The following is a 27,258-nucleotide window of genomic DNA, read 5'->3' as shown; positions in this document are numbered from 1 at the left end:
CCCCGCCCCCCCCCCCCCCCCCCCCCCAGCGCCTCCTCTTCCACCCCAACTGCGGGCAGAAGGCGGCCGTGGTCAACGAGGGCCGGACGGCGCTGAGGCCGCAGTGAGGGGCTGGCGGGGGGGGGGGCCATGGGGTCTATGGGGTGGAGATGGGGTCTATGGGGTCTATGGGGTGGAGATGGGGTCTATGGGGTGGAGATGGGGGCCATGGGGTGGAGATGGGGTCTATGGGGTCTATGGGGTGGAGATGGGGTCTATGGGGTCTATGGGGTGGAGATGGGGTCTATGGGGTGGAGATGGGCTCTATGGGGTCTATGGGGTGGAGATGGGGTCTATGGGGTCTGTGGGGTGGAGATGGGGTCTATGGGGTGGAGATGGGGGCCATGGGGTGGAGATGGGGTCTATGGGGTCTATGGGGTGGAGATGGGGGCCATGGGGTCTAGGGGGTGGAGATGGGGTCTATGGGATGATGTGGGCCCTATGGGGGGTCTATGGGGTCTATGGGGTGGAGATGGGGTCTATGGGGTCTATGGGGTGGAGATGGGCACTATGGGGTCTATGGGGTGGAGATGGGGTCTATGGGGTCTATGGGGTGGAGATGGGGGCCATGGGGTCTATGGGGTGGAGATGGGGTCTATGGGGTGGAGATGGGGTCTATGGGGTCTATGGGGTGGAGATGGGGGCCATGGGGTCTATGGGGCGGAGATGGGGTCTATGGGGTGGAGATGGGGTCTATGGGGTCTATGGGGTGGAGATGGGGGCCATGGGGTCTATGGGGTGGAGATGGGGTCTATGGGGTGGAGATGGGCTCTATGGGGTGGAGATGGGGGCCATGGGGTGGAGATGGGGTCTATGGGGTGGAGATGGGGTCTATGGGGTGGAGATGGGCTCTATGGGATGGAGATGGGGTCTATGGGGTGGAGATGGGGGCCATGGGGTGGAGATGGGGGCCATGGGGTGGAGATGGGGTCTATGGGGTGGAGATGGGGTCTATGGGGTGGAGATGGGGTCTATGGGGTCTATGGGGTGGAGATGGGGTCTATGGGGTCTATGGGGTGGAGATGGAGTCTATGGGGTGGAGATGGGAGCCATGGGGTCTATGGGGTGGAGATGGGGTCTATGGGGTCTATGGGGTGGAGATGGGGTCTATGGGGTGGAGATGGGGTCTATGGGGTCTATGGGGTGGAGATGGGGGCCATGGGGTCTATGGGGCGGAGATGGGGTCTATGGGGTGGAGATGGGGTCTATGGGGTCTATGGGGTGGAGATGGGGTCTATGGGGTCTATGGGGTGGAGATGGGGTCTATGGGGTCTATGGGGTGGAGATGGGCTCTATGGGGTCTATGGGGTGGAGATGGGGTCTATGGGGTGGAGATGGGGTCTATGGGGTCTATGGGGTGGAGATGGGGTCTATGGGGTCTATGGGGTGGAGATGGGGTCTATGGGGTGGAGATGGGGTCTATGGGGTCTATGGGGTGGAGATGGGGTCTATGGGGTGGAGATGGGGTCTATGGGGTCTATGGGGTGGAGATGGGGGCCATGGGGTCTATGGGGTGGAGATGGGGTCTATGGGGTGGAGATGGGCTCTATGGGGTGGAGATGGGGGCCATGGGGTGGAGATGGGGGCCATGGGGTGGAGATGGGGTCTATGGGGTGGAGATGGGGTCTATGGGGTGGAGATGGGCTCTATGGGATGGAGATGGGGTCTATGGGGTGGAGATGGGGTCTATGGGGTGGAGATGGGGGCCATGGGGTGGAGATGGGGTCTATGGGGTGGAGATGGGGTCTATGGGGTGGAGATGGGGTCTATGGGGTCTATGGGGTGGAGATGGGGTCTATGGGGTCTATGGGGTGGAGATGGAGTCTATGGGGTGGAGATGGGAGCCATGGGGTCTATGGGGTGGAGATGGGGTCTATGGGGTCTATGGGGTGGAGATGGGGTCTATGGGGTCTATGGGGTGGAGATGGGGTCTATGGGGTGGAGGTGGGGTCTATGGGGTCTATGGGGTGGAGATGGGGTCTATGGGGTCTATGGGGTGGAGATGGGGTCTATGGGGTGGAGATGGGCTCTATGGGGTCTATGGGGTGGAGATGGGGGCCATGGGGTCTATGGGGTGGAGATGGAATCTGTGGGGTGGAGATGGGGTCTATGGGGTCTATGGGGTGGAGATGGGGTCTATGGGGTGGAGATGGGGTCTATGGGGTCTATGGGGTGGAGATGGGGTCTATGGGGTGGAGATGGGGTCTATGGGGTCTATGGGGTGGAGATGGGGTCTATGGGGTGGAGATGGGGTCTATGGGGTCTACGGGGTGGAGATGGGGTCTATGGGGTCTATGGGGTGGAGATGGGGGCCATGGGGTCTATGGGGTGGAGATGGGATCTGTGGGGTGGAGATGGGTTCTATGGGGTCTATGGGGTGGAGATGGGGTCTATGGGGTCTATGGGGTGGAGATGGGGTCTATGGGGTCTATGGGGTGGAGATGGGCACTATGGGGTCTATGGGGTGGAGATGGGCACTATGGGGTCTATGGGGTGGAGATGGGGCCTATGGGGTCTATGGGGTGGAGATGGGCACTATGGGGTCTATGGGGTGGAGATGGGGGCCATGGGGTCTATGGGGTGGAGATGGGGTCTATGGGATGATGTGGGCCCTATGGGGGGGATATGGGGTCTATGGGGTGGGGATGTGGTATGGGCTATGGGCTATGGGACCCAGTGTCCCCCCCCCGATGCGATGTCCCAATTGCCCCCATTCCCCCCCCCCCCTTTGCCCCCCCAGCGCCACCGACGACTTCAACCACGGCGTGGTGCTGAGCGCGCGGGCGCTGCGCGACAACGAGCTCTTCCAGGTGCGCCTCGACCGCATGGTGGACAAATGGGCCGGCTCCATCGAGATCGGCGTCACCACCCACAACCCGGCCCACCTGCAGCTGCCCTCCACCATGACCAACCTGCGCTCCGGTGCGGCCCTACGGGGGGCCGGGGGGGGTCTGCGGCATCTCTATGGGGTCCTTAGGGGGTCTACGGCATCTCTATGGGGTCCTTAGGGGGTCTGCGGCATCTCTATGGGGTCCTTGTGGGGTCTACGGTATCTCTATGGGGTCCTTAGGGGGTCTACGGCATCTCTATGGGGTCCTTAGGGGGTCTGCGGCATCTCTATGGGGTCCATATGGGGTCTACGGCATCTCTATGGGGTCCTTATGGGGTCTGCGGCATCTCTATGGGGTCCTTAGGGGGTCTGCGGCATCTCTATGGGGTCCTTAGGGGGTCTGCGGCATCTCTATGGGGTCCTTAGGGGGTCTGCGGCATCTCTATGGGGTCCTTAGGGGGTCTACGGCATCTCTATGGGGTCCTTAGGGGGTCTGCGGCATCTCTATGGGGTCCTTGTGGGGTCTACGGTATCTCTATGGGGTCCTTAGGGGGTCTACGGCATCTCTATGGGGTCCTTAGGGGGTCTGCGGCATCTCTATGGGGTCCATATGGGGTCTACGGCATCTCTATGGGGTCCTTATGGGGTCTGCGGCATCTCTATGGGGTCCTTAGGGGGTCTGCGGCATCTCTATGGGGTCCTTAGGGGGTCTGCGGCATCTCTATGGGGTCCTTAGGGGGTCTGCGGCATCTCTATGGGGTCCTTAGGGGGTCTGCGGCATCTCTATGGGGTCCTTAGGGGGTCTGCGGCATCTCTATGGGGTCCTTAGGGGGTCTACGGCATCTCTATGGGGTCCTTAGGGGGTCTGCGGCATCTCTATGGGGTCCTTATGGGGTCTACGGCATCTCTATGGGGTCCTTAGGGGATCTGCGGCATCTCTATGGGGTCCGTAGGGGGTCTACGGCATCTCTATGGGGTCCTTAGGGGGTCTACGGCATCTCTATGGGGTCCTTAGGGGGTCTACGGCATCTCTATGGGGTCCTTAGGGGGTCTGCGGCATCTCTATGGGGTCCGTAGGGGGTCTACGGCATCTCTGTGGGGTCCTTAGGGGGTCTACGGCATCTCTATGGGGTTCTTAGGGGGTCTACGGCATCTCTATGGGGTCCTTAGGGGGTCTGCGGCATCTCTATGGGGTCCGTAGGGGGTCTACGGCATCTCTATGGGGTCCTTAGGGGGTCTACGGCATCTCTATGGGGTCCTTAGGGGGTCTACGGCATCTCTATGGGGTCCTTAGGGGGTCTACAGCATCTCTATGGGGTCCTTAGGGGGTCTACGGCATCTCTATGGGGTCCGTATGGGGTCTACGGCATCTCTATGGGGTCCTTAGGGGGTCTGCGGCATCTCTATGGGGTCCTTAGGGGGTCTGCGGCATCTCTATGGGGTCCTTAGGGGGTCTACGGCATCTCTATGGGGTCCTTAGGGGGTCTACGGCATCTCTATGGGGTCCTTAGGGGGTCTGCGGCATCTCTGTGGGGTCCTTAGGGGGTCTGCGGCATCTCTGTGGGGTCCTTAGGGGGTCTGCGGCATCTCTATGGGGTCCTTGTGGGGTCTGCGGCATCTCTATGGGGTCCTTAGGGGGTCTACGGCATCTCTATGGGGTCCTTAGGGGGTCTACGGCATCTCTATGGGGTCCTTAGGGGGTCTACGGCATCTCTATGGGGTCCTTAGGGGGTCTACGGCATCTCTATGGGGTCCTTAGGGGGTCTGCGGCATCTCTATGGGGTCCTTGTGGGGTCTACGGCATCTCTATGGGGTCCTTAGGGGGTCTACGGCATCTCTATGGGGTCCTTATGGGGTCTACGGCATCTCTATGGGGTCCTTAGGGGGTCTACGGCATCTCTATGGGGTCCTTAGGGGGTCTACGGCATCTCTATGGGGTCCTTAGGGGGTCTACGGCATCTCTATGGGGTCCTTGTGGGGTCTGCGGCATCTCTATGGGGTCCTTGTGGGGTCTGCGGCATCTCTATGGGGTCCTTAGGGGGTCTACGGCATCTCTATGGGGTCCGTATGGGGTCTACGGCATCTCTATGGGGTCCTTAGGGGGTCTGCGGCATCTCTATGGGGTCCTTAGGGGGTCTACGGCATCTCTATGGGGTCCGTATGGGGTCTACGGCATCTCTATGGGGTCCTTATGGGGTCTGCGGCATCTCTATGGGGTCCTTATGGGGTCTGCGGCATCTCTATGGGGTCCTTAGGGGGTCTGCGGCATCTCTATGGGGTCCTTAGGGGGTCTACAGCATCTCTATGGGGTCCTTAGGGGGTCTGCGGCATCTCTATGGGGTCCTTGTGGGGTCTGCGGCATCTCTATGGGGTCCTTAGGGGGTCTACGGCATCTCTATGGGGTCCTTAGGGGGTCTGCGGCATCTCTATGGGGTCCTTAGGGGGTCTACGGCATCTCTATGGGGTCCTTAGGGGGTCTGCGGCATCTCTATGGGGTCCTTGTGGGGTCTGCGGCATCTCTATGGGGTCCGTAGGGGGTCTGCGGCATCTCTATGGGGTCCTTAGGGGGTCTACGGCATCTCTATGGGGTCCGTAGGGGGTCTGCGGCATCTCTATGGGGTCCTTGTGGGGTCTACGGCATCTCTATGGGGTCCTTAGGGGGTCTACAGCATCTCTATGGGGTCCTTAGGGGGTCTGCGGCATCTCTATGGGGTCCTTAGGGGGTCTACGGCATCTCTATGGGGTCCGTAGGGGGTCTACGGCATCTCTATGGGGTCCGTATGGGGTCTACGGCATCTCTATGGGGTCCTTATGGGGTCTGCGGCATCTCTATGGGGTCCTTAGGGGGTCTGCGGCATCTCTATGGGGTCCTTAGGGGGTCTACGGCATCTCTATGGGGTCCTTAGGGGGTCTGCGGCATCTCTGTGGGGTCCTTAGGGGGTCTGCGGCATCTCTGTGGGGTCCTTAGGGGGTCTACGGCATCTCTATGGGGTCCTTATGGGGTCTACAGCATCTCTATGGGGTCCTTAGGGGGTCTACGGCATCTCTATGGGGTCCTTAGGGGGTCTGCGGCATCTCTATGGGGTCCTTAGGGGGTCTGCGGCATCTCTATGGGGTCCTTAGGGGGTCTACGGCATCTCTATGGGGTCCTTATGGGGTCTACGGCATCTCTATGGGGTCCTTAGGGGGTCTACGGCATCTCTATGGGGTCCTTAGGGGGTCTACGGCATCTCTATGGGGTCCTTAGGGGGTCTACGGCATCTCTATGGGGTCCTTATGGGGTCTGCGGCATCTCTATGGGGTCCTTAGGGGGTCTGCGGCATCTCTATGGGGTCCTTAGGGGGTCTACGGCATCTCTATGGGGTCCTTAGGGGGTCTGCGGCATCTCTATGGGGTCCGTAGGGGGTCTGCGGCATCTCTATGGGGTCCTTAGGGGGTCTGCGGCATCTCTATGGGGTCCTTAGGGGGTCTGCGGCATCTCTATGGGGTCCTTAGGGGGTCTACGGCATCTCTATGGGGTCCTTAGGGGGTCTGCGGCATCTCTATGGGGTCCTTAGGGGGTCTGCGGCATCTCTATGGGGTCCTTATGGGGTCTACGGCATCTCTATGGGGTCCGTAGGGGGTCTGCGGCATCTCTGTGGGGTCCTTAGGGGGTCTACGGCATCTCTATGGGGTCCTTGGGGGGTCTACGGCATCTCTATGGGGTCCTTAGGGGGTCTACGGCATCTCTATGGGGTCCTTAGGGGGTCTACGGCATCTCTGTGGGGTCCTTATGGGGTCTACAGCATCTCTATGGGGTCCTTAGGGGGTCTACGGCATCTCTATGGGGTCCTTATGGGGTCTACGGCATCTCTATGGGGTCCGTAGGGGGTCTACGGCATCTCTATGGGGTCCTTAGGGGGTCTGCGGCATCTCTATGGGGTCCTTAGGGGGTCTACGGCATCTCTATGGGGTCCTTAGGGGGTCTACAGCATCTCTATGGGGTCCTTAGGGGGTCTGCGGCATCTCTGTGGGGTCCTTATGGGGTCTGCGGCATCTCTATGGGGTCCTTAGGGGGTCTACGGCATCTCTATGGGGTCCTTAGGGGGTCTGCGGCATCTCTATGGGGTCCTTAGGGGGTCTACGGCATCTCTATGGGGTCCTTAGGGGGTCTACGGCATCTCTATGGGGTCCTTATGGGGTCTGCGGCATCTCTATGGGGTCCTTAGGGGGTCTGCGGCATCTCTATGGGGTTCTTATGGGGTCTGCGGCATCTCTATGGGGTCCTTATGGGGTCTGCGGCATCTCTATGGGGTCCTTATGGGGTCTACGGCATCTCTATGGGGTCCTTAGGGGGTCTACGGCATCTCTATGGGGTCCGTATGGGGTCTACGGCATCTCTATGGGGTCCTTAGGGGGTCTACGGCATCTCTATGGGGTCCTTATGGGGTCTGCGGCATCTCTATGGGGTCCGTATGGGGTCTGCGGCATCTCTATGGGGTTCTTAGGGGGTCTACAGCATCTCTATGGGGTCCCTATGGGTCCCGTCCCCCCGGCTCTCCCCATAGGCACGTGGATGATGACGGGCAATGGGGTGATGCACAACGGCACCACGGTGCTGGACGAGTACGGCCACAACCTCGATCGCCTCAAGGTGGGAGCCCCATCTCCCCCCATCTCCCCCCATCTGCCCCCCATCTCCCCCCACATCCCACCCCGTATCCCCCCCTCTCCCGCAGGCCGGGGACACGGTGGGGGTGCTGCGCAGGCCGGATGGGACCCTCCACTTCTTCGTCAATGGGGTGGCCCAGGGCCCCGCCGCCTGGAACGTGCCCCCCAACGTCTACGCCGTGGTCGACCTCTATGGGCAAGCGGCGCAGGCCACCATCGTGGAGGAGGGGGGTGAGGCTGTGGGGTGCCTATGGGGGGCTATGGGGCCATGGAGGTGATGGGGGCTATGGGATGATGGGGACACCACGGTCTGGCGTTGGGGTCCCCCATTGGGTGCCCGTTGGGTTCCTGTTGGGTTCCATCAGGTTCCCATTGACTTCCCATTGGATCCCCATTGACTTCCCATTGGATCCCCATTGACTTCCCATTGGGTTCCCATTGACTTCCCATTGGATCCCCATGGACTTCCCATTGGGTTCCCATTGGGTTCCACTGACTTCCCATTGACTTCCCATTGGATCCCCATTGACTTCCCATTGGGTTCCCATTGGGTTCCCCTGACTTCCCATTGGGTTCCCCATTGGGTTCCCATTGACTTCCCATTGGATCCCCATTGACTTCCCATTGACTTCCCATTGGATCCCCATTGACTTCCCATTGGATCCCCATTGGATCCCCATTGGGTTCCATTGGATCCCCATTGGATCCCCATTGACTTCCCATTGGGTTCCCCATTGCATCCCCATTGCATCCCCATTCACTTCCCATTGGGTTCCCCATTGCATCCCCATTGGATCCCCATTGGATCCCCATTGACTTCCCATTGGGTTCCCCATTGGATCCCCATTGGATCCCCATTCACTTCCCATTGGGTTCCCCATTGCATCCCCATTGCATCCCCATTCACTTCCCATTGGGTTCCCCATTGCATCCCCATTGGATCCCCATTGGATCCCCATTCACTTCCCATTGGGTTCCCCATTGGATCCCCATTGCATCCCCATTCACTTCCCATTGGGTTCCATTGGACCCCCGTTGCATCCCCCTTGGATCTCTCTGCCCCCAGAGGCCCCGCTGGCCCCCCCCTCCGTGTGTGGCTCGGAGGCGGGGGGGTCCCCGTCGCCGCCGTCGCCCGGGGGCGCGGGGGGGGAGCTGCGCTTCCACCGGCGGCACGGCTCCAACGCGCTGCTGACCAACGGCGGCCGCACGGCGCTGCGCCAGAACTGCCGCGCCGAGTTCAACGACGCCATCGTCGTCTCCAACCGGTGAGCGCCGCGCCGCCCGCCCGCAGGGACCCAGGGAGCCACCAGAGAGAGACCAGAGGGACCCAGGGAGCCACCATAGGGACCCAGGGAGCCACCAGAGAGAGACCAGAGGGACCCATGGAGCCACCATAGAGTGACCAGAGGGACCCAGGGAGCCACCATAGAGTGACCAGAGGGACCCATGGAGCCACCATAGAGTGACCATAGGGACCCATGGAGCCACCAGAGAGAGACCAGAGGGACCCAGGGAGCCACCAGAGAGAGACCAGAGGGACCCATGGAGCCACCATAGAGTGACCATAGGGACCCATGGAGCGACCATAGAGTGACCATAGGGACCCATGGAGTGACCATAGAGTGACCAGAGGGACCCATGGAGCCACCATAGAGTGACCATAGGGACCCAGGGAGCCACCAGAGAGAGACCAGAGGGACCCAGGGAGCCACCATAGAGTGACCATAGGGACCCATGGAGCCACCAGAGAGAGACCAGAGGGACCCAGGGAGCCACCAGAGAGTGACCATAGGGACCCAGGGAGCCACCATAGAGTGACCAGAGGGACCCAGGGAGCCACCATAGAGTGACCAGAGGGACCCATGGAGCCACCATAGAGTGACCAGAGGGACCCAGGGAGCCACCATAGAGTGACCAGAGGGACCCATGGAGCCACCAGAGAGAGACCAGAGGGACCCAGGGAGCCACCAGAGAGAGACCAGAGGGACCCAGGGAGCCACCAGAGAGAGACCATAGGGACCCATGGAGCCACCATAGAGTGACCAGAGGGACCCAGGGAGCCACCAGAGAGAGACCAGAGGGACCCAGGGAGCCACCAGAGAGAGACCAGAGGGACCCAGGGAGCCACCATAGAGTGACCATAGGGACCCAGGGAGCCACCAGAGAGAGACCAGAGGGACCCAGGGAGCCACCATAGAGTGACCAGAGGGACCCAGGGAGCCACCAGAGAGAGACCATAGGGACCCATGGAGCCACCATAGAGTGACCAGAGGGACCCAGGGAGCCACCAGAGAGAGACCAGAGGGACCCAGGGAGCCACCAGAGAGAGACCAGAGGGACCCAGGGAGCCACCATAGAGTGACCATAGGGACCCAGGGAGCCACCAGAGAGAGACCAGAGGGACCCAGGGAGCCACCATAGAGTGACCAGAGGGACCCATTGAGCGACCATAGAGTGACCAGAGGGACCCAGGGAGCCACCATAGAGTGACCATAGGGACCCATGGAGCCACCATAGAGTGACCATAGGGACCCATGGAGCCACCATAGAGTGACCAGAGGGACCCAGGGAGCCACCATAGGGACCCATGGAGCGACCATAGAGTGACCAGAGGGACCCATAGAGTGACCATAGGGACCCATTGAGCGACCATAGAGTGACCAGAGGGACCCATGGAGCCACCATAGAGTGACCATAGGGACCCATGGAGCCACCATAGAGTGACCAGAGGGACCCATGGAGCGACCATAGAGTGACCAGAGGGACCCAGGGAGCCACCAGAGAGAGACCAGAGGGACCCAGGGAGCCACCATAGGGACCCATGGAGCGACCATAGAGTGACCATAGGGACCCATAGAGTGACCAGAGGGACCCATTGAGCGACCATAGAGTGACCAGAGGGACCCATGGAGCCACCATAGAGTGACCATAGGGACCCATGGAGCCACCATAGAGTGACCATAGGGACCCAGGGAGTGACCATAGAGTGACCGTAGGGACCCATAGAGTGACCATAGGGACCCATGGAGTGACCATAGAGTGACCATGGGCACCCACTGACTGACCAGAAGGACCCATGGAGTGACCGTAGGGACCCATGGAGTGGCCATAGGGACCCATGGAGTGGCCATAGAGTGACCATGGGCACCCATTGACTGACCAGAGGGACCCATGGAGTGACCATGGGCACCCATAGGGACCCATAGACTGACCACAGAGTGACCATAGGGACCCAGCACTCACCCATAGGGACTCATAGAGTGACCATAGAGACCCATAGAGTGACCATGGGGACCCATTGGGACCCATAGGAACCCATAGAGTGACCATAGAGACCCATAGAGAGCTATCACTGACCCACAGGGACCCGTTACAGACCCATAGAGACCCAGCACTGGGACATGGGGACCCATAACTGACCCATAGAGTGACCATAGGGACCCGTAACTGACCCATAGGGACCCATCACTGGGACATGGGGACCCATAGGAGGACCCATAGAGGGACCATAGAGACCCATAGGGTGAACATGGAGGCCATAGAGGGACCATGGGGGACCCATTGCCCCCAATGCCCCCATTACCCCATTGCCCCCATTACCCCCATTGCCCCCATTACCCCATTGCCCCCATTAACCCCCATTACCCCCATTACCCCATTGCCCCCCATTGCCCCCATTGCCCCCCGTTGTCCATAGGGCGCTGCGGGATGGGGAGCTCTTTGAGATCGTCATCCAGAAGATGGTGGATCGATGGTCGGGCTCCATCGAGGCAGGTGAGATGGGGGGGACTATGGGGGGCACAAGGGGGGGCTACGGTGTCAGTGGGGGGCAATGGGGGGCAATAGGGGCACCTCAAATATCTCCACCTCTTGACACCACTCATTGAGCCCCATTGACCCCCACTGACCCCCATTGACCACAATGATCCCCATTGAGCCCCATTGAGCCCCACTGACCTCCATTGACCACAATGATCCCCATTGAGCCCCATTGAGCCCCATTGAGCCCCATTGAACCCAACTGACCGCCATTGACCCCCATTGACCTCCATTGACCACAGTGATCCCCACTGAGCCCCATTGAGCCCCATTGAGCCCCATTGAGCCCCATTGAACCCAACTGACCGCCACTGACCCCCATTGACCTCCATTGACCACAATGATTCCCATTGAGCCCCATTGAGCCCCATTGAGCCCCATTGAACCCAACTGACCGCCATTGACCCCCATTGACCTCCATTGACCACAATGATCCCCATTGAGCCCCATTGAGCCCCATTGAACCCCATTGAACCCAACTGACCGCCATTGACCCCCACTGACCTCCATTGACCACAATGATCCCCATTGAGCCCCATTGAGCCCCATTGACCCCCACTGACCCCCATTGACCACAATGATCCCCATTGAGCCCCATTGAGCCCCATTGAGCCCCATTGACCCCCATTGACCTTCATTGACCACAGTGATCCCCATTGAGCCCCATTGAGCCCCATTGAACCCAACTGACCGCCATTGACCCCCATTGACCTCCATTGACCACAATGATCCCCATTGAGCCCCACTGATCCCCATTGAGCCCCATTGAACCCAACAGACCGCCATTGACCCCCACTGACCTCCATTGACCACAATGATCCCCATTGAGCCCCATTGAGCCCCACTGAACCCAGCTGACCGCCATTGACCCCCATTGACCCCCATTGACCACAATGATCCCCATTGAGCCCCACTGAGCCCCATTGAGCCCCATTGAACCCAACTGACCGCCATTGACCCCCAGTGACCTCCATTGACCACAATGATCCCCATTGAGCCCCATTGAGCCCCATTGAACCCCATTGAACCCAACTGACTGCCATTGACCCCCACTGACCTCCATTGACCACAATGATCCCCACTGAGCCCCACTGAGCCCCATTGAGCCCCACTGAGCCCCATTGAACCCCACTGACCTCCATTGACCACAATGATCCCCATTGAGCCCCATTGAGCCCCATTGAACCCAACTGACCGCCATTGACCCCCATTGACCTCCATTGACCACAATGAACCCCATTGAGCCCCACTGATCCCCATTGAGCCCCATTGAACCCAACTGACCGCCATTGACCCCCACTGACCTCCATTGACCACAATGATCCCCATTGAGCCCCATTGAGCCCCATTGAGCCCCATTGAACCCAACTGACCGCCATTGACCCCCATTGACCCCCATTGACCACAATGATCCCCATTGAGCCCCACTGAGCCCCATTGAGCCCCATTGAACCGAACTGACCGCCATTGACCCCCACTGACCTCCATTGACCACAATGATCACCATTGAGCCCCATTGAGCCCCATTGAGCCCCATTGAACCCCATTGAACCCAACTGACCGCCATTGACCCCCACTGACCTCCATTGACCACAATGATCCCCACTGAGCCCCACTGAGCCCCATTGAGCCCCACTGAGCCCCATTGACCCCCATTGACCTCCATTGACCACAATGATCCCCATTGATCCCCATTGAGCCCCATTGAGCCCCACTGAGCCCCATTGAACCCCACTGACCTCCATTGACCACAATGATCCCCATTGAGCCCCATTGAGCCCCATTGAACCCAACTGACCGCCATTGACCCCCATTGACCTCCATTGACCACAGTGATCCCCATTGAGCCCCATTGAGCCCCATTGAGCCCCACTGAACCCAACTGACCGCCATTGACCCCCACTGACCTCCATTGACCACAATGATCCTCACTGAGCCCCATTGACCGCCATTGATCCCTATTGATCCCCATTGCCCCCCAATTGACCCACATTGCCCCCCATTGCCCCCCATTGATCCCCATTGATCCCCATTGACCCCATTGCCCCCCATTGCCCCCCATTGATCCCTATTGATCCCCATTGCCCCCCAATTGACCCACATTGCCCCCCATTGCCCACCATTGATCCCCATTGACCCCCATTGACCCCATTGCCCCCCATTGCCCCCCATTGATCCCCATTGATCCCCATTGACCCCCATTGACCCCCATTGACCCCCATTGACCCCATTGCCCCCTATTGTCCCCAAGGGGTCACCGCCATCCGCCCCGAGGACCTGGAGTTCCCCAACACCATGACAGACATTGACTACGACACCTGGATGCTGAGGTGGGCACAGGAATCCCGTATCCCATGAGAACCCAGAACAGCCTAGGACGGCCCGTAACAGCCCATAATAGCCCATAACATCCCATAATATTCCATAGTATCCCATCATACCCCATACCCCATACCCCATATCCCATATCCCATATCCCATATCCCATACCCCATACCCCATACCCCATACCCCATATCCCATATCCCATATCCCATATCCCATACCCCATACCCCATATCCCATACCCCATACCCCATACCCCATACCCCATACCCCATATCCCATACCCCATATCCCATATCCCATACCCCATACCCCATATCCCATACCCCATATCCCATATCCTATACCCCATACCCCATACCCCATACCCCATACCCCATATCCCATACCCCATATCCCATACCCCATATCCCATATCCCATACCCCATATCCCATATCCCATATCCCATACCCCATACCCCATATCCTATACCCCATACCCCATATCCTATATCCCATACCCCATACCCCATACCCCATATCCCATATCCCATACCCCATATCCCATACCCCATATCCCATACCCTATACCCCATATCCCATATCCCATACCCCATACCCCATATCCCATATCCCATACCCCATACCCCATACCCCATACCCCATACCCCATATCCCATACCCCATACCCCATATCCCATATCCCATACCCCATATCCCATACCCCATACCCCATATCCTATACCCCATACCCCATATCCCATATCCCATACCCCATACCCCATACCCCATATCCCATATCCCATACCCCATACCCCATATCCCATATCCCATATCCCATATCCCATACCCCATACCCCATATCCCATACCCCATATCCCATATCCTATACCCCATACCCCATACCCCATACCCCATACCCCATATCCCATACCCCATATCCCATACCCCATATCCCATATCCCATACCCCATATCCCATATCCCATACCCCATACCCCATATCCCATACCCCATACCCCATACCCCATATCCCATATCCCATATCCCATACCCCATACCCCATACCCCATACCCCATATCCCATACCCCATATCCCATACCCCATACCCCATACCCCATATCCCATACCCCATATCCCATACCCCATACCCCATACCCCATATCCCATATCCCATACCCCATACCCCATATCCCATACCCCATACCCCATACCCCATATCCCATACCCCATACCCCATACCCCATATCCCATATCCCATACCCCATACCCCATGTCCCATACCCCATACCCCATACCCCATATCCCATATCCCATACCCCATACCCCACGTCCCATATCCCATACCCCATACCCCATATCCCATACCCCATATCCCATATCCCATATCCCATATCCCATACCCCATATCCCATATCCCATACCCCATACCCCATGTCCCATACCCCATACCCCATACCCCATATCCCATATCCCATACCCCATACCCCACGTCCCATATCCCATACCCCATACCCCATATCCCATACCCCATATCCCATATCCCATATCCCATACCCCATACCCCATATCCCATATCCCATACTCCATACCCCATACCCCATACCCCATATCCCATATCCCATACGCCATATCCCATATCCCATACCCCATACCCCATATCCCATATCCCATACCCCATATCCCATATCCCATACCCCATATCCCATACCCCATACCCCATATCCCATACCCCATATCCCATATCCCATATCCCATATCCCATATCCCATACCCCATATCCCATATCCCATACCCCATATCCCATATCCCATACCCCATATCCCATACCCCATACCCCATACCCCATATCCCATATCCCATACCCCATACCCCATATCCCATATCCCATATCCCATACGCCATATCCCATATCCCATACCCCATACCCCATATCCCATATCCCATACCCCATATCCCATACCCCATACCCCATATCCCATACGCCATATCCCATATCCCATATCCCATACCCCATATCCCATATCCCATACCCCATATCCCATACCCCATACCCCATACCCCATATCCCATATCCCATACCCCATACCCCATATCCCATACCCCATATCCCATATCCCATATCCCATACCCCATACCCCATATCCCATACCCCATACCCCATATCCCATATCCCATACCCCATATCCCATATCCCATATCCCATACCCCATATCCCATATCCCATATCCCATATCCCATACCCCATATCCCATATCCCATACCCCATATCCCATACCCCATACCCCATACCCCATATCCCATACCCCATATCCCATACCCCATATCCCATACCCCATACCCCATACCCCATACCCCATACCCCATATCCCATACCCCATATCCCATACCCCATACCCCATATCCCATACCCCATACCCCATACCCCATATCCCATACCCCATACCCATATCCCATACCCCATATCCCATATCCCATATCCCATACCCCATATCCCATACCCCATATCCCATACCCCATATCCCATATCCCATATCCCATACCCCATATCCCATATCCCATACCCCATATCCCATACCCCATACCCCATACCCCATATCCCATATCCCATACCCCATACCCCATATCCCATACCCCATATCCCATATCCCATATCCCATATCCCATACCCCATACCCCATATCCCATACCCCATACCCCATATCCCATATCCCATATCCCATACCCCATATCCCATATCCCATATCCCATATCCCATACCCCATATCCCATATCCCATACCCCATACCCCATACCCCATATCCCATACCCCATACCCCATGCCCCATATCCCATGCCCCATATCCCATACCCCATATCCCATACCCCATACCCCATATCCCATACCCCATACCCCATACCCCATACCCCATATCCCATACCCCATATCCCATACCCCATACCCCATATCCCATACCCCATATCCCATACCCCATATCCCATATCCCATACCCCATACCCCATATCCCATACCCCATATCCCATATCCCATATCCCATACCCCATACCCCATACCCCATACCCCATACCCCATATCCCATATCCCATACCCCATACCCCATATCCCATACCCCATATCCCATACCCCATACCCCATATCCCATACCCCATATCCCATACCCCATATCCCATATCCCATACCCCATACCCCATACCCCATACCCCATACCCCATACCCCATATCCCATATCCCATACCCCATATCCCATACCCCATATCCCATACCCCATATCCCATATCCCATACCCCATACCCCATATCCCATATCCCATACCCCATATCCCATATCCCATATCCCATACCCCATACCCCATATCCCATACCCCATACCCCATATCCCATACCCCATACCCCATATCCCATATCCCATACCCCATATCCCATACCCCATACCCCATACCCCATATCCCATACCCCATACCCCATATCCCATACCCCATACCCCATACCCCATACCCCATACCCCATACCCCATACCCCATATCCCATACCCCATATCCCATACCCCATACCCCATACCCCATACCCCATACCCCATACCCCATACCCCATACCCCATATCCCATACCCCATATCCCATACCCCATACCCCATACCCCATATCCCATACCCCATACCCCATACCCCATACCCCATATCCCATACCCCATATCTCATACCCCATACCCCATATCCCATATCCCATATCCCATATCCCATACCCCATATCCCATACCCCATACCCATACCCCATACCCCATACCCCATACCCCATATCCCATACCCCATATCCCATACCCCATACCCCATACCCCATATCCCATACCCCATATCCCATACCCCATACCCCATATCCCATACCCCATACCCCATATCCCATATCCCATATCCCATATCCCATACCCCATATCCCATACCCCATACCCATACCCCATACCCCATACCCCATATCCCATACCCCATATCCCATACCCCATACCCCATACCCATACCCCATACCCCATACCCCATACCCCATACCCCATACCCCATACCCCATACCCCATACCCCATATCCCATACCCCATATCCCATATCCCATATCCCATACCCCGTACCCCATACCCCATACCCCATACCCCATACCCCATATCCCATACCCCATACCCCATACCCATACCCATACCCCATACCCCATACCCCATACCCCATATCCCATACCCCATATCCCATACCCCATACCCCATACCCCATACCCCATATCCCATACCCCATACCCATACCCATACCCCGTTCCCCGTTGCCCACGCCCCGCGCTCTCCCTGCTCCCCGCCAGCGGCACGGCCATCATGCAGGACGGGAACACGATGCGCAACAACTACGGCTGCGACCTGGACGCGCTGGGCACGGGCGCCCGCATCGGGATGATGCGCACGGAGCGCGGGGACCTGCGCTACTTCATCAACGGCACCGACCAGGGCATCGCCTGCTCCGGCCTGCCCGACGGTACCGGGGGACAGCGGGGTGCGGGGGGGTGCAGTGTGGTACAGTGCGGGTACAGTGCGGGTGCAGTGTGGGTACAGTGCGGGTACAGTGGGGTACAGTGCGGGTACAGTGGGGGTACAGTGCGGGTACAGTGGGGGTACAGTGCGGGTACAGTGCGGGTACAGTGCGGGTACAGTGGGGGTACAGTGGGGGTACAGTGGGGGTACAGTGGGGTGCAGTGTGGGTACAGTGCGGTACAGTGTGCGTAGAGTGGGGTACAGTGGGGTACAGTGTGGGTACAGTGCGGGTACAGTGGGGTACAGTGCGTGTACAGTGTGGGTACAGTGCGGGTACAGTGGGGTACAGTGCGGGTACAGTGTGGGTACAGTGCAGTACAGTGTGGGTACAGTGCGGGTACAGTGGGGTACAGTGCGGGTACAGTGTGGGTAGAGTGCGGGTACAGTGCGGGTACAGTGGGGTACAGTGTGGGTATAGTGCGGGTACAGTGCGGGTACAGTGCGGGTACAGTGCGGTACAGTGTGGGTACAGTGCGGGTACAGTGGGGTACAGTGTGGGTATAGTGTTGGTACAGTGTGGGTACAGTGCGGGTACAGTGGGGTACAGTGTGGGTATAGTGCGGGTACAGTGCGGGTACAGTGCGGGTACAGTGCGGTACAGTGTGGGTACAGTGCGGGTACAGTGTGGGTACAGTGCGGGTACAGTGTGGGTACAGTGTGGGTATAGTGCGGGTACAGTGCGGGTACAGTGTGGGTACAGTGCGGGTACAGTGCGGGTACAGTGTGGGTACAGTGTGGGTACAGTGCGGGTACAGTGGGGTACAGTGTGGGTATAGTGTGGGTACAGTGTGGGTACAGTGCGGGTACAGTGGGGTACAGTGTGGGTATAGTGCGGGTACAGTGTGGGTACAGTGCGGGTACAGTGGGGTACAGTGTGGGTACAGTGCGGGTACAGTGGGGTACAGTGTGAGTATAGTGTGGGTACAGTGTGGGTACAGTGCGGGTACAGTGGGGTACAGTGTGGGTATAGTGTGGGTACAGTGCGGTACAGTGTGGGTACAGTGGGGTACAGTGCGGGTACAGTGCGGGTACAGTGCGGGTACAGTGTGGGTATAGTGTGGGTACAGTGTGGGTATAGTGTGGGTATAGTGTGGGTACAGTGCGGGTACAGTGCGGGTACAGTGCGGGTACAGTGTGGGTACAGTGTGGGTACAGTGCGGTACAGTGTGGGTACAGTGGGGTACAGTGCGGGTACAGTGCGGGTACAGTGCGGGTACAGTGTGGGTACAGTGTGGGTATAGTGTGGGTATAGTGTGGGTACAGTGCGGGTACAGTGCGGGTACAGTGGGGTACAGTGGGGTACAGTGGGGTACAGTGTGGGTATAGTGTGGGTACAGTGCGGGTACAGTGCGGGTACAGTGCGGGTACAGTGTGGGTACAGTGGGGTACAGTGTGGGTATAGTGTGGGTACAGTGCGGGTACAGTGCGGGTACAGTGCGGTACAGTGTGGGTACAGTGTGGGTACAGTGGGGTACAGTGCGGGTACAGTGCGGGTACAGTGCGGGTACAGTGTGGGTATAGTGTGGGTACAGTGTGGGTACAGTGCGGGTACAGTGGGGTACAGTGCGGGTACAGTGTGGGTATAGTGTGGGTACAGTGGGGTACAGTGTGGGTACAGTGGGGTACAGTGCGGGTACAGTGTGGGTACAGTGCGGGTACAGTGTGGGTATAGTGTGGGTATAGTGTGGGTACAGTGTGGGTACAGTGCGGGTACAGTGTGGGTATAGTGTGGGTACAGTGGGGTACAGTGCTTGTACAGTGGGGTACAGTGTGGGTATAGTGTGGGTACAGTGCGGGTACAGTGCGGGTACAGTGTGGGTACAGTGCGGGTACAGTGTGGGTACAGTGTGGGTACAGTGTGGGTACAGTGCGGGTACAGTGGGGTACAGTGTGGGTATAGTGTGGGTACAGTGCGGGTACAGTGCGGGTACAGTGCGGTACAGTGTGGGTACAGTGCGGGTACAGTGGGGTGCAGTGCGGGTACAGTGCGGGTGCAGTGTGGGTACAGTGCGGGTACAGTGCGGGGACAGTGCGGGTGCAGTGTGGGTACAGTGCGGGTACAGTGCGGGTACAGTGCGGGGACAGTGCGGGTGCAGTGCGGGTACAGTGCGGGTGCAGTGTGGGTACAGTGTGGGTACAGTGGGGTGCAGTGCGGGTACAGTGTGGGTACAGTGGGGTACAGTGGGGTACAGTGGGGTGCAGTGTGGGTACAGTGCGGGTACAGTGTGGGTACAGTGTGGGTACAGTGGGGTACAGTGGGGTGCAGTGCGGGTACAGTGCGGGTGCAGTGTGGGTACAGTGCGGGTACAGTGTGGGTACAGTGTGGGTACAGTGGGGTACAGTGGGGTGCAGTGCGGGTACAGTGCGGGTGCAGTGTGGGTACAGTGCGGGTACAGTGTGGGTACAGTGCGGGTACAGTGGGGTGCAGTGCGGGTACAGTGCGGGTGCAGTGTGGGTACAGTGTGGGTACAGTGTGGGGACAGTGCGAGGACAGTGTGGGTACAGTGCGGGTACAGTGCGGGGACAGTGTGGGTACAGTGCGGGTACAGTGCGGGGACAGTGCGGGTGCAGTGGGGGTACAGTGTGGGTACAGTGGGGGTACAGTGGGGTGCAGTGTGGGTACAGTGCGGTACAGTGTGCGTAGAGTGGGGTACAGTGGGGTACAGTGTGGGTACAGTGGGGGTACAGTGCGGGTACAGTGCGGGTACAGTGTGGGTACAGTGGGGTACAGTGCGGGTACAGTGCGGGTACAGTGGGGTACAGTGGGGTGCAGTTCGGGTACAGTGTGGGTACAGTGGGGTACAGTGGGGTGCAGTGCGGGTACAGTGCGGGTACAGTGCGGGTGCAGTGTGGGTACAGTGCGGGTACAGTGTGGGTACAGTGCGGGTACAGTGGGGTGCAGTGTGGGTACAGTGCGGGTACAGTGCGGGTACAGTGCGGGTGCAGTGTGGGTACAGTGCGGGTACAGTGCGGGTACAGTGGGGTACAGTGGGGTGCAGTGTGGGTACAGTGTGGGTACAGTGGGGTGCAGTGCGGGTACAGTGTGGGTACAGTGGGGTACAGTGGGGTGCAGTGCGGGTACAGTGCGGGTACAGTGCGGGTGCAGTGTGGGTACAGTGCGGGTACAGTGTGAGTACGGTGTGGGTACAGTGTGGGTACAGTGCGGGTACAGTGCGGGTACAGTGTGGGTACAGTGGGGTGCAGTGCGGGTACAGTGCGGGTACAGCAGGTTAGAATGGGATACAATGGGATAGGATGGGAGAGAATGGGATATAATTGGATCCAATGGGATCCAATGGGATCAAAAATGGGATACAATGGGTGTATAATGGGATATGATGGGATCTAATGGGATATAATTGGATCCAACGGGATAGAACGCGATACAATGGGATATAATAGGATCCAAGGGGATAAAATGGGATGCAATGGGATACAGTGGGATGGAATGGGATATGATGGGATCTAATGGGATCTAATGGGATCCAATCGGATATAAGGGGATGCAATGGGATAAAATGGGGTGCGATGGAATACAAGGGGATGGAATGGGATATGATGGGATCTAATGGGATCTAATGGGACCTAATGGGATCCAATCGGATATAAGGGGATCCAAGGGGATAAAATGGGATGCAATGGGATACAGTGGGATGGAATGGGATATGATGGGATCTAATGGGATCCAATCGGATATAAGGGGATCCAATGGGATAAAATGGGATGCAATGGGATACAGTGGGTGTACAATGGGGTCGAATGGGATATAACGGGGTACAAGGGGGTACAGCGGGATCGAGTGGGATGTGGGTGTTATGGGTTATTATGGGGTGTTCCTATGGGTCGCTATGGGTCGCTATGGGTCCCGATGGGCTGTGCCGCTGCCCCACAGAGGTCTACGCCGTGGTGGATCTCTATGGGCAGTGCGTGCAGGTGTCCCTCACCGGGGCCTCGGGCCCCACCGACAACAGCCTGGCCCCCAGCACCGGGCCCGACAAGGCCTGCGCCCTCCCCTCGCCAGGTGGGACCCATAGGGGCCTGCGCCCCACAAGTGCCATTGACCTCCATAGAGCCCTGCGCCCCACAAGTGCCATTGACCCCCATAGAGCCCTGCGCCCCCCAAGTGCCATTGACCCCCATAGAGCCCTGCGCCCCACAAGTGCCATTGACCCCCATAGAGCCCTGCGCCCCACAAGTGCCATTGACCCCCATAGGGCCCTGCGCCCCCCAAGTGCCATTGACCCCCATAGAGCCCTGCGCCCCACAAGTGCCATTGACCCCCATAGGGCCCTGCGCCCCCCAAGTGCCATTGACGCCCATAGAGCCCTGCGCCCCCCAAGTGCCATTGACCCCCATAGAGCTCTGCGCCCCACAAGTGCCATTGACGCCCATAGGGCCCTGCGCCCCCCAAGTGCCATTGACCCCCATAGAGCCCTGCGCCCCCCAAGTGCCATTGACCCCCATAGAGCCCTGCGCCCCACAAGTGCCATTGACCCCCATAGAGCCCTGCGCCCCCCAAGTGCCATTGACCCCCATAGAGCCCTGCGCCCCACAAGTGCCATTGACCCCCATAGAGCCCTGCGCCCCCCAAGTGCCATTGACCCCCATAGAGCCCTGCGCCCCCCAAGTGCCATTGACCCCCATAGAGCCCTGCGCCCCCCAAGTGCCATTGACCCCCATAGGGCCCTGCGCCCCCCAAGTGCCATTGACCCCCATAGAGCCCTGCGCCCCCCAAGTGCCATTGACCCCCATAGGGCCCTGCGCCCCCCAAGTGCCATTGACCCCCATAGAGCCCTGCGCCCCTCAAGTGCCATTGACCCCCATAGAGCCCTGCGCCCCCCAAGTGCCATTGACCCCCATAGAGCCCTGCGCCCCACAAGTGCCATTGACCCCCATAGAGCCCTGCGCCCCACAAGTGCCATTGACGCCCATAGAGCCCTGCGCCCCCCAAGTGCCATTGACCCCCATAGAGCCCTGCGCCCCTCAAGTGCCATTGACCCCCATAGAGCCCTGCGCCCCCCAAGTGCCATTGACCCCCATAGAGCCCTGCGCCCCCCAAGTGCCATTGACCCCCATAGAGCTCTGCGCCCCCCAAGTGCCATTGACCCCCATAGGGCCCTGCGCCCCCCAAGTGCCATTGACCCCCATAGAGCCCTGCGCCCCACAAGTGCCATTGACCCCCATAGAGCCCTGCGCCCCACAAGTGCCATTGACCCCCATAGGGCCCTGCGCCCCCCAAGTGCCATTGACCCCCATAGGGCCCTGTGCCCCCCAAGTGCCATTGACCCCCATAGGGCCCTGCGCCCCCCAAGTGCCATTGACCCCCATAGAGCCCTGCGCACCCCAAGTGCCATTGACCCCCATAGAGCCCTGCGCCCCACAAGTGCCATTGACCCCCATAGAGCCCTGCGCCCCCCAAGTGCCATTGACCCCCATAGAGCCCTGCGCCCCCCAAGTGCCATTGACCCCCATAGAGCCCTGCGCCCCCCAAGTGCCATTGACCCCCATAGGGCCCTGCGCCCCCCAAGTGCCATTGACCCCCATAGAGCCCTGCGCCCCCCAAGTGCCATTGACCCCCATAGAGCCCTGCGCCCCCCAAGTGCCATTGACCCCCATAGAGCCCTGCGCCCCTCAAGTGCCATTGACCCCCATAGAGCCCTGCGCCCCCCAAGTGCCATTGACCCCCATAGAGCCCTGCGCCCCACAAGTGCCATTGACCCCCATAGAGCCCTGCGCCCCACAAGTGCCATTGACGCCCATAGAGCCCTGCGCCCCCCAAGTGCCATTGACCCCCATAGAGCCCTGCGCCCCCCAAGTGCCATTGACCCCCATAGAGCCCTGCGCCCCCCAAGTGCCATTGACCCCCATAGAGCCCTGCGCCCCCCAAGTGCCATTGACCCCCATAGAGCTCTGCGCCCCCCAAGTGCCATTGACCCCCATAGGGCCCTGCGCCCCCCAAGTGCCATTGACCCCCATAGAGCCCTGCGCCCCACAAGTGCCATTGACCCCCATAGAGCCCTGCGCCCCACAAGTGCCATTGACCCCCATAGAGCCCTGCGCCCCTCAAGTGCCATTGACCCCCATAGGGCCCTGCGCCCCCAAGTGCCATTGACCCCCATAGGGCCCTGCGCCCCCCAAGTGCCATTGACCCCCATAGAGCCCTGCGCCCCCCAAGTGCCATTGACCCCCATAGGGCCCCCATTGAATCCCCTATATCCCTTATACCCCCCTATCCCCCCTCATTGACCACCCCCCTCCCCCCAGCCCCCATAGGTCTCTATAATCCCCCCTTTAACCCCCCCATAACCCCCATAACCCCCCCATAACCCCCCCATAACCCCCATAACCCCCCATAACCCCCCATCACCCCCCATCACCCCCCATCACCCCCCATAACCCCCCCATAACCCCCCATAACCCCCCATAACCCCCCATAACCCCCCATAACCCCCCATAACCCCCCATAACCCCCATAACCCCCCCATAACCCCCCATCACCCCCCATAACCCCCCATAACCCCCCCATAACCCCCCCTAACCCCCCATAACCCCCCATAACCCCCCCATAACCCCCCATAACCCCCCCATAACCCCCCATAACCCCCCCATAACCCCCCATAACCCCCCATAACCCCCCCATAACCCCCCATCACCCCCCATAACCCCCCCATAACCCCCCCTAACCCCCCATAACCCCCATAACCCCCCCATAACCCCCCATAACCCCCCATAACCCCCCATAACCCCCCCATAACCCCCCATCACCCCCCATCACCCCCCATCACCCCCCATAACCCCCCCATAACCCCCCCATAACCCCCCCATAACCCCCCCATAACCCCCCCATTGCCCCCCCCCATTGACCCCCCCTCTCCCCTGCAGCCCCCATGGGTCCCTGCCAGCGCTTCCATGGGCGCTGTGGCCAGAACGTGGCGCTGGCGGCCGAGGGCTGCGGGGCCGCGCGGGTCTCTGGGTACTGCCACGGCCTCGTCTTCAGCCGCAGCCACCTCCGGCCCGGGGAGCTCTTCGAGGTGAATGGGACGCGGCCCTTTAAGGGGCGGGGCTTCCGCGGGGACACGCCCCCTGCTGGGGGGAGCCGGCCAATGGAGTTGGGTCTTATCCTTATATGGTCAATGGGGCGCTGCCGCTTTAAGGGGAGGGGAAGGGCTTCAATGGGGACACGACCCCTGCTGGGGGGAGCCGGCCAAGGGGGTTGGGTCTTATCCTTATATGGTCAATGGGGACGCGGCCCCTTTAAGGGGCGGGGCTTCCGCGGGGACACGCCCCCTGCTGGGGGAGCCGGCCAAGGGGGTTGGGTCTTATCCTTATATGGTCAATGGGGCGCTGCTGCTTTAAGGGGAGGGGTTTAATGGGGACACGCCCCCTGGTGGGAGGAGGCAGCCAATGGGGTTGGGTCTTATCCTTATATGGTCAATGGGGCGCTGCCGCTTTAAGGGGAGGGGCTTCAATGGGGACACGACCCCTGGTGGGAGGAGGCGGCCAATGGGGTTGGGTCTTATCCTTATATGGTCAAAAGGACGCTGCTGCTTTAAGGGGAGGGGTTTAATGGGGACACGCCCCCTGGTGGGAGGAGGCAGCCAATGGGGTTGGGTCTTATCCTTATATGGTCAATGGGGCGCTGCCGCTTTAAGGGGAGGGGCTTCAATGGGGACACGCCCCTGGTGGGAGGAGCCGGCCAAGGGGGTTGGGTCTTATCCTTATATGGTCAATGGGGCGCTGCCGCTTTAAGGGGAGGGGCTTCAATGGGGACACGCCCCCTGGTGGGGGGAGCCGGCCAAGGGGGTTGGGTCTTATCCTTATATGGTCAATGGGACGCTGCCACTTTAAGGGGAGGGGCTTCAATGGGGACACGCCCCCTGGTGGGAGGAGGCGGCCAATGGGGTTGGGTCTTATCCTTATATGGTCAATGGGGCGCTGCCGCTTTAAGGGGAGGGGAGGGGTTTAATGGGGACACGCCCCCTGCTGGGGGGAGCCGGCCAAGGGGGTTGGGTCTTATCCTTATATGGTCAATGGGGCGCTGCCGCTTTAAGGGGAGGGGTTTAATGGGGACATGCCCCCTGGTGGGAGGAGCCGGCCAAGGGGGTTGGGTCTTATCCTTATATGGTCAATGGGGCGCTGCCGCTTTAAGGGGAGGGGCTTCAATGGGGACACGCCCCCTGGTGGGGGGAGCCGGCCAAGGGGGTTGGGTCTTATCCTTATATGGTCAATGGGACGCTGCCACTTTAAGGGGAGGGGCTTCAATGGGGACACGCCCCCTGGTGGGAGGAGGCGGCCAATGGGGTTGGGTCTTATCCTTATATGGTCAATGGGGCGCTGCCGCTTTAAGGGGAGGGGAGGGGTTTAATGGGGACACGCCCCCTGCTGGGGGGAGCCGGCCAAGGGGGTTGGGTCTTATCCTTATATGGTCAATGGGGCGCTGCCGCTTTAAGGGGAGGGGAGGGGTTTAATGGGGACACGCCCCCTGGTGGGGGAGCCGGCCAAGGGGGTTGGGTCTTATCCTTATACGGTCAATGGGGCGCTGCCGCTGTAAGGGGAGGGGCTTCAATGGGGACACGCCCCCTGCTGGGGGGAGCCGGCCAATGGGGTTGGGTCTTATCCTTATATGGTCAAAAGGGTGCTGCTGCTTTAAGGGGAGGGGTTTAATGGGGACACGCCCCCTGGTGGGAGGAGCCGGCCAAGGGGGTTGGGTCTTATCCTTATATGGTCAATGGGGCGCTGCCGCTTTAAGGGGAGGGGCTTCAATGGGGACACGACCCCTGGTGGGGGGAGCCGGCCAATGGGGTTGGGTCTTATCCTTATATGGTCAAAAGGGTGCTGCTGCTTTAAGGGGAGGGGTTTAATGGGGACACGCCCCCTGGTGGGGGGAGCCGGCCAATGGGGTTGGGTCTTATCCTTATATGGTCAAAAGGGTGCTGCTGCTTTAAGGGGAGGGGTTTAATGGGGACACGCCCCCTGGTGGGGGGAGCCGGCCAATGGGGTTGGGTCTTATCCTTATATGGTCAAAAGGGCGCTGCCGCTTTAAGGGGAGGGGAGGG

The 27,258-nt window shown here is 59.1% G+C and overlaps 1 protein-coding gene across 1 annotated transcript in view; it reads left to right on the top strand.

Moving 5' to 3' along the window:
• NEURL4 (neuralized E3 ubiquitin protein ligase 4) overlaps nt 1–27,258 on the top strand; it is a 74,860-nt gene that overhangs the window by 19,239 nt on the left and 28,363 nt on the right. The window contains 10 exon segments of the mRNA XM_080636395.1: nt 2–103; nt 2,780–2,961; nt 7,417–7,502; nt 7,588–7,750; nt 8,586–8,784; nt 11,217–11,293; nt 13,590–13,668; nt 17,977–18,146; nt 22,095–22,223; nt 25,085–25,331. Coding sequence (XP_080492521.1) covers nt 2–103; nt 2,780–2,961; nt 7,417–7,502; nt 7,588–7,750; nt 8,586–8,784; nt 11,217–11,293; nt 13,590–13,668; nt 17,977–18,146; nt 22,095–22,223; nt 25,085–25,331 — 1,434 coding nt within the window.

Source organism: Psittacula echo, assembly GCF_963264785.1.
Source record: "Psittacula echo genome assembly, chromosome: 32".
Lineage (NCBI taxonomy): Eukaryota > Metazoa > Chordata > Aves > Psittaciformes > Psittacidae > Psittacula > Psittacula echo.
This window is presented reverse-complemented; position numbering and strand designations above follow the sequence as displayed.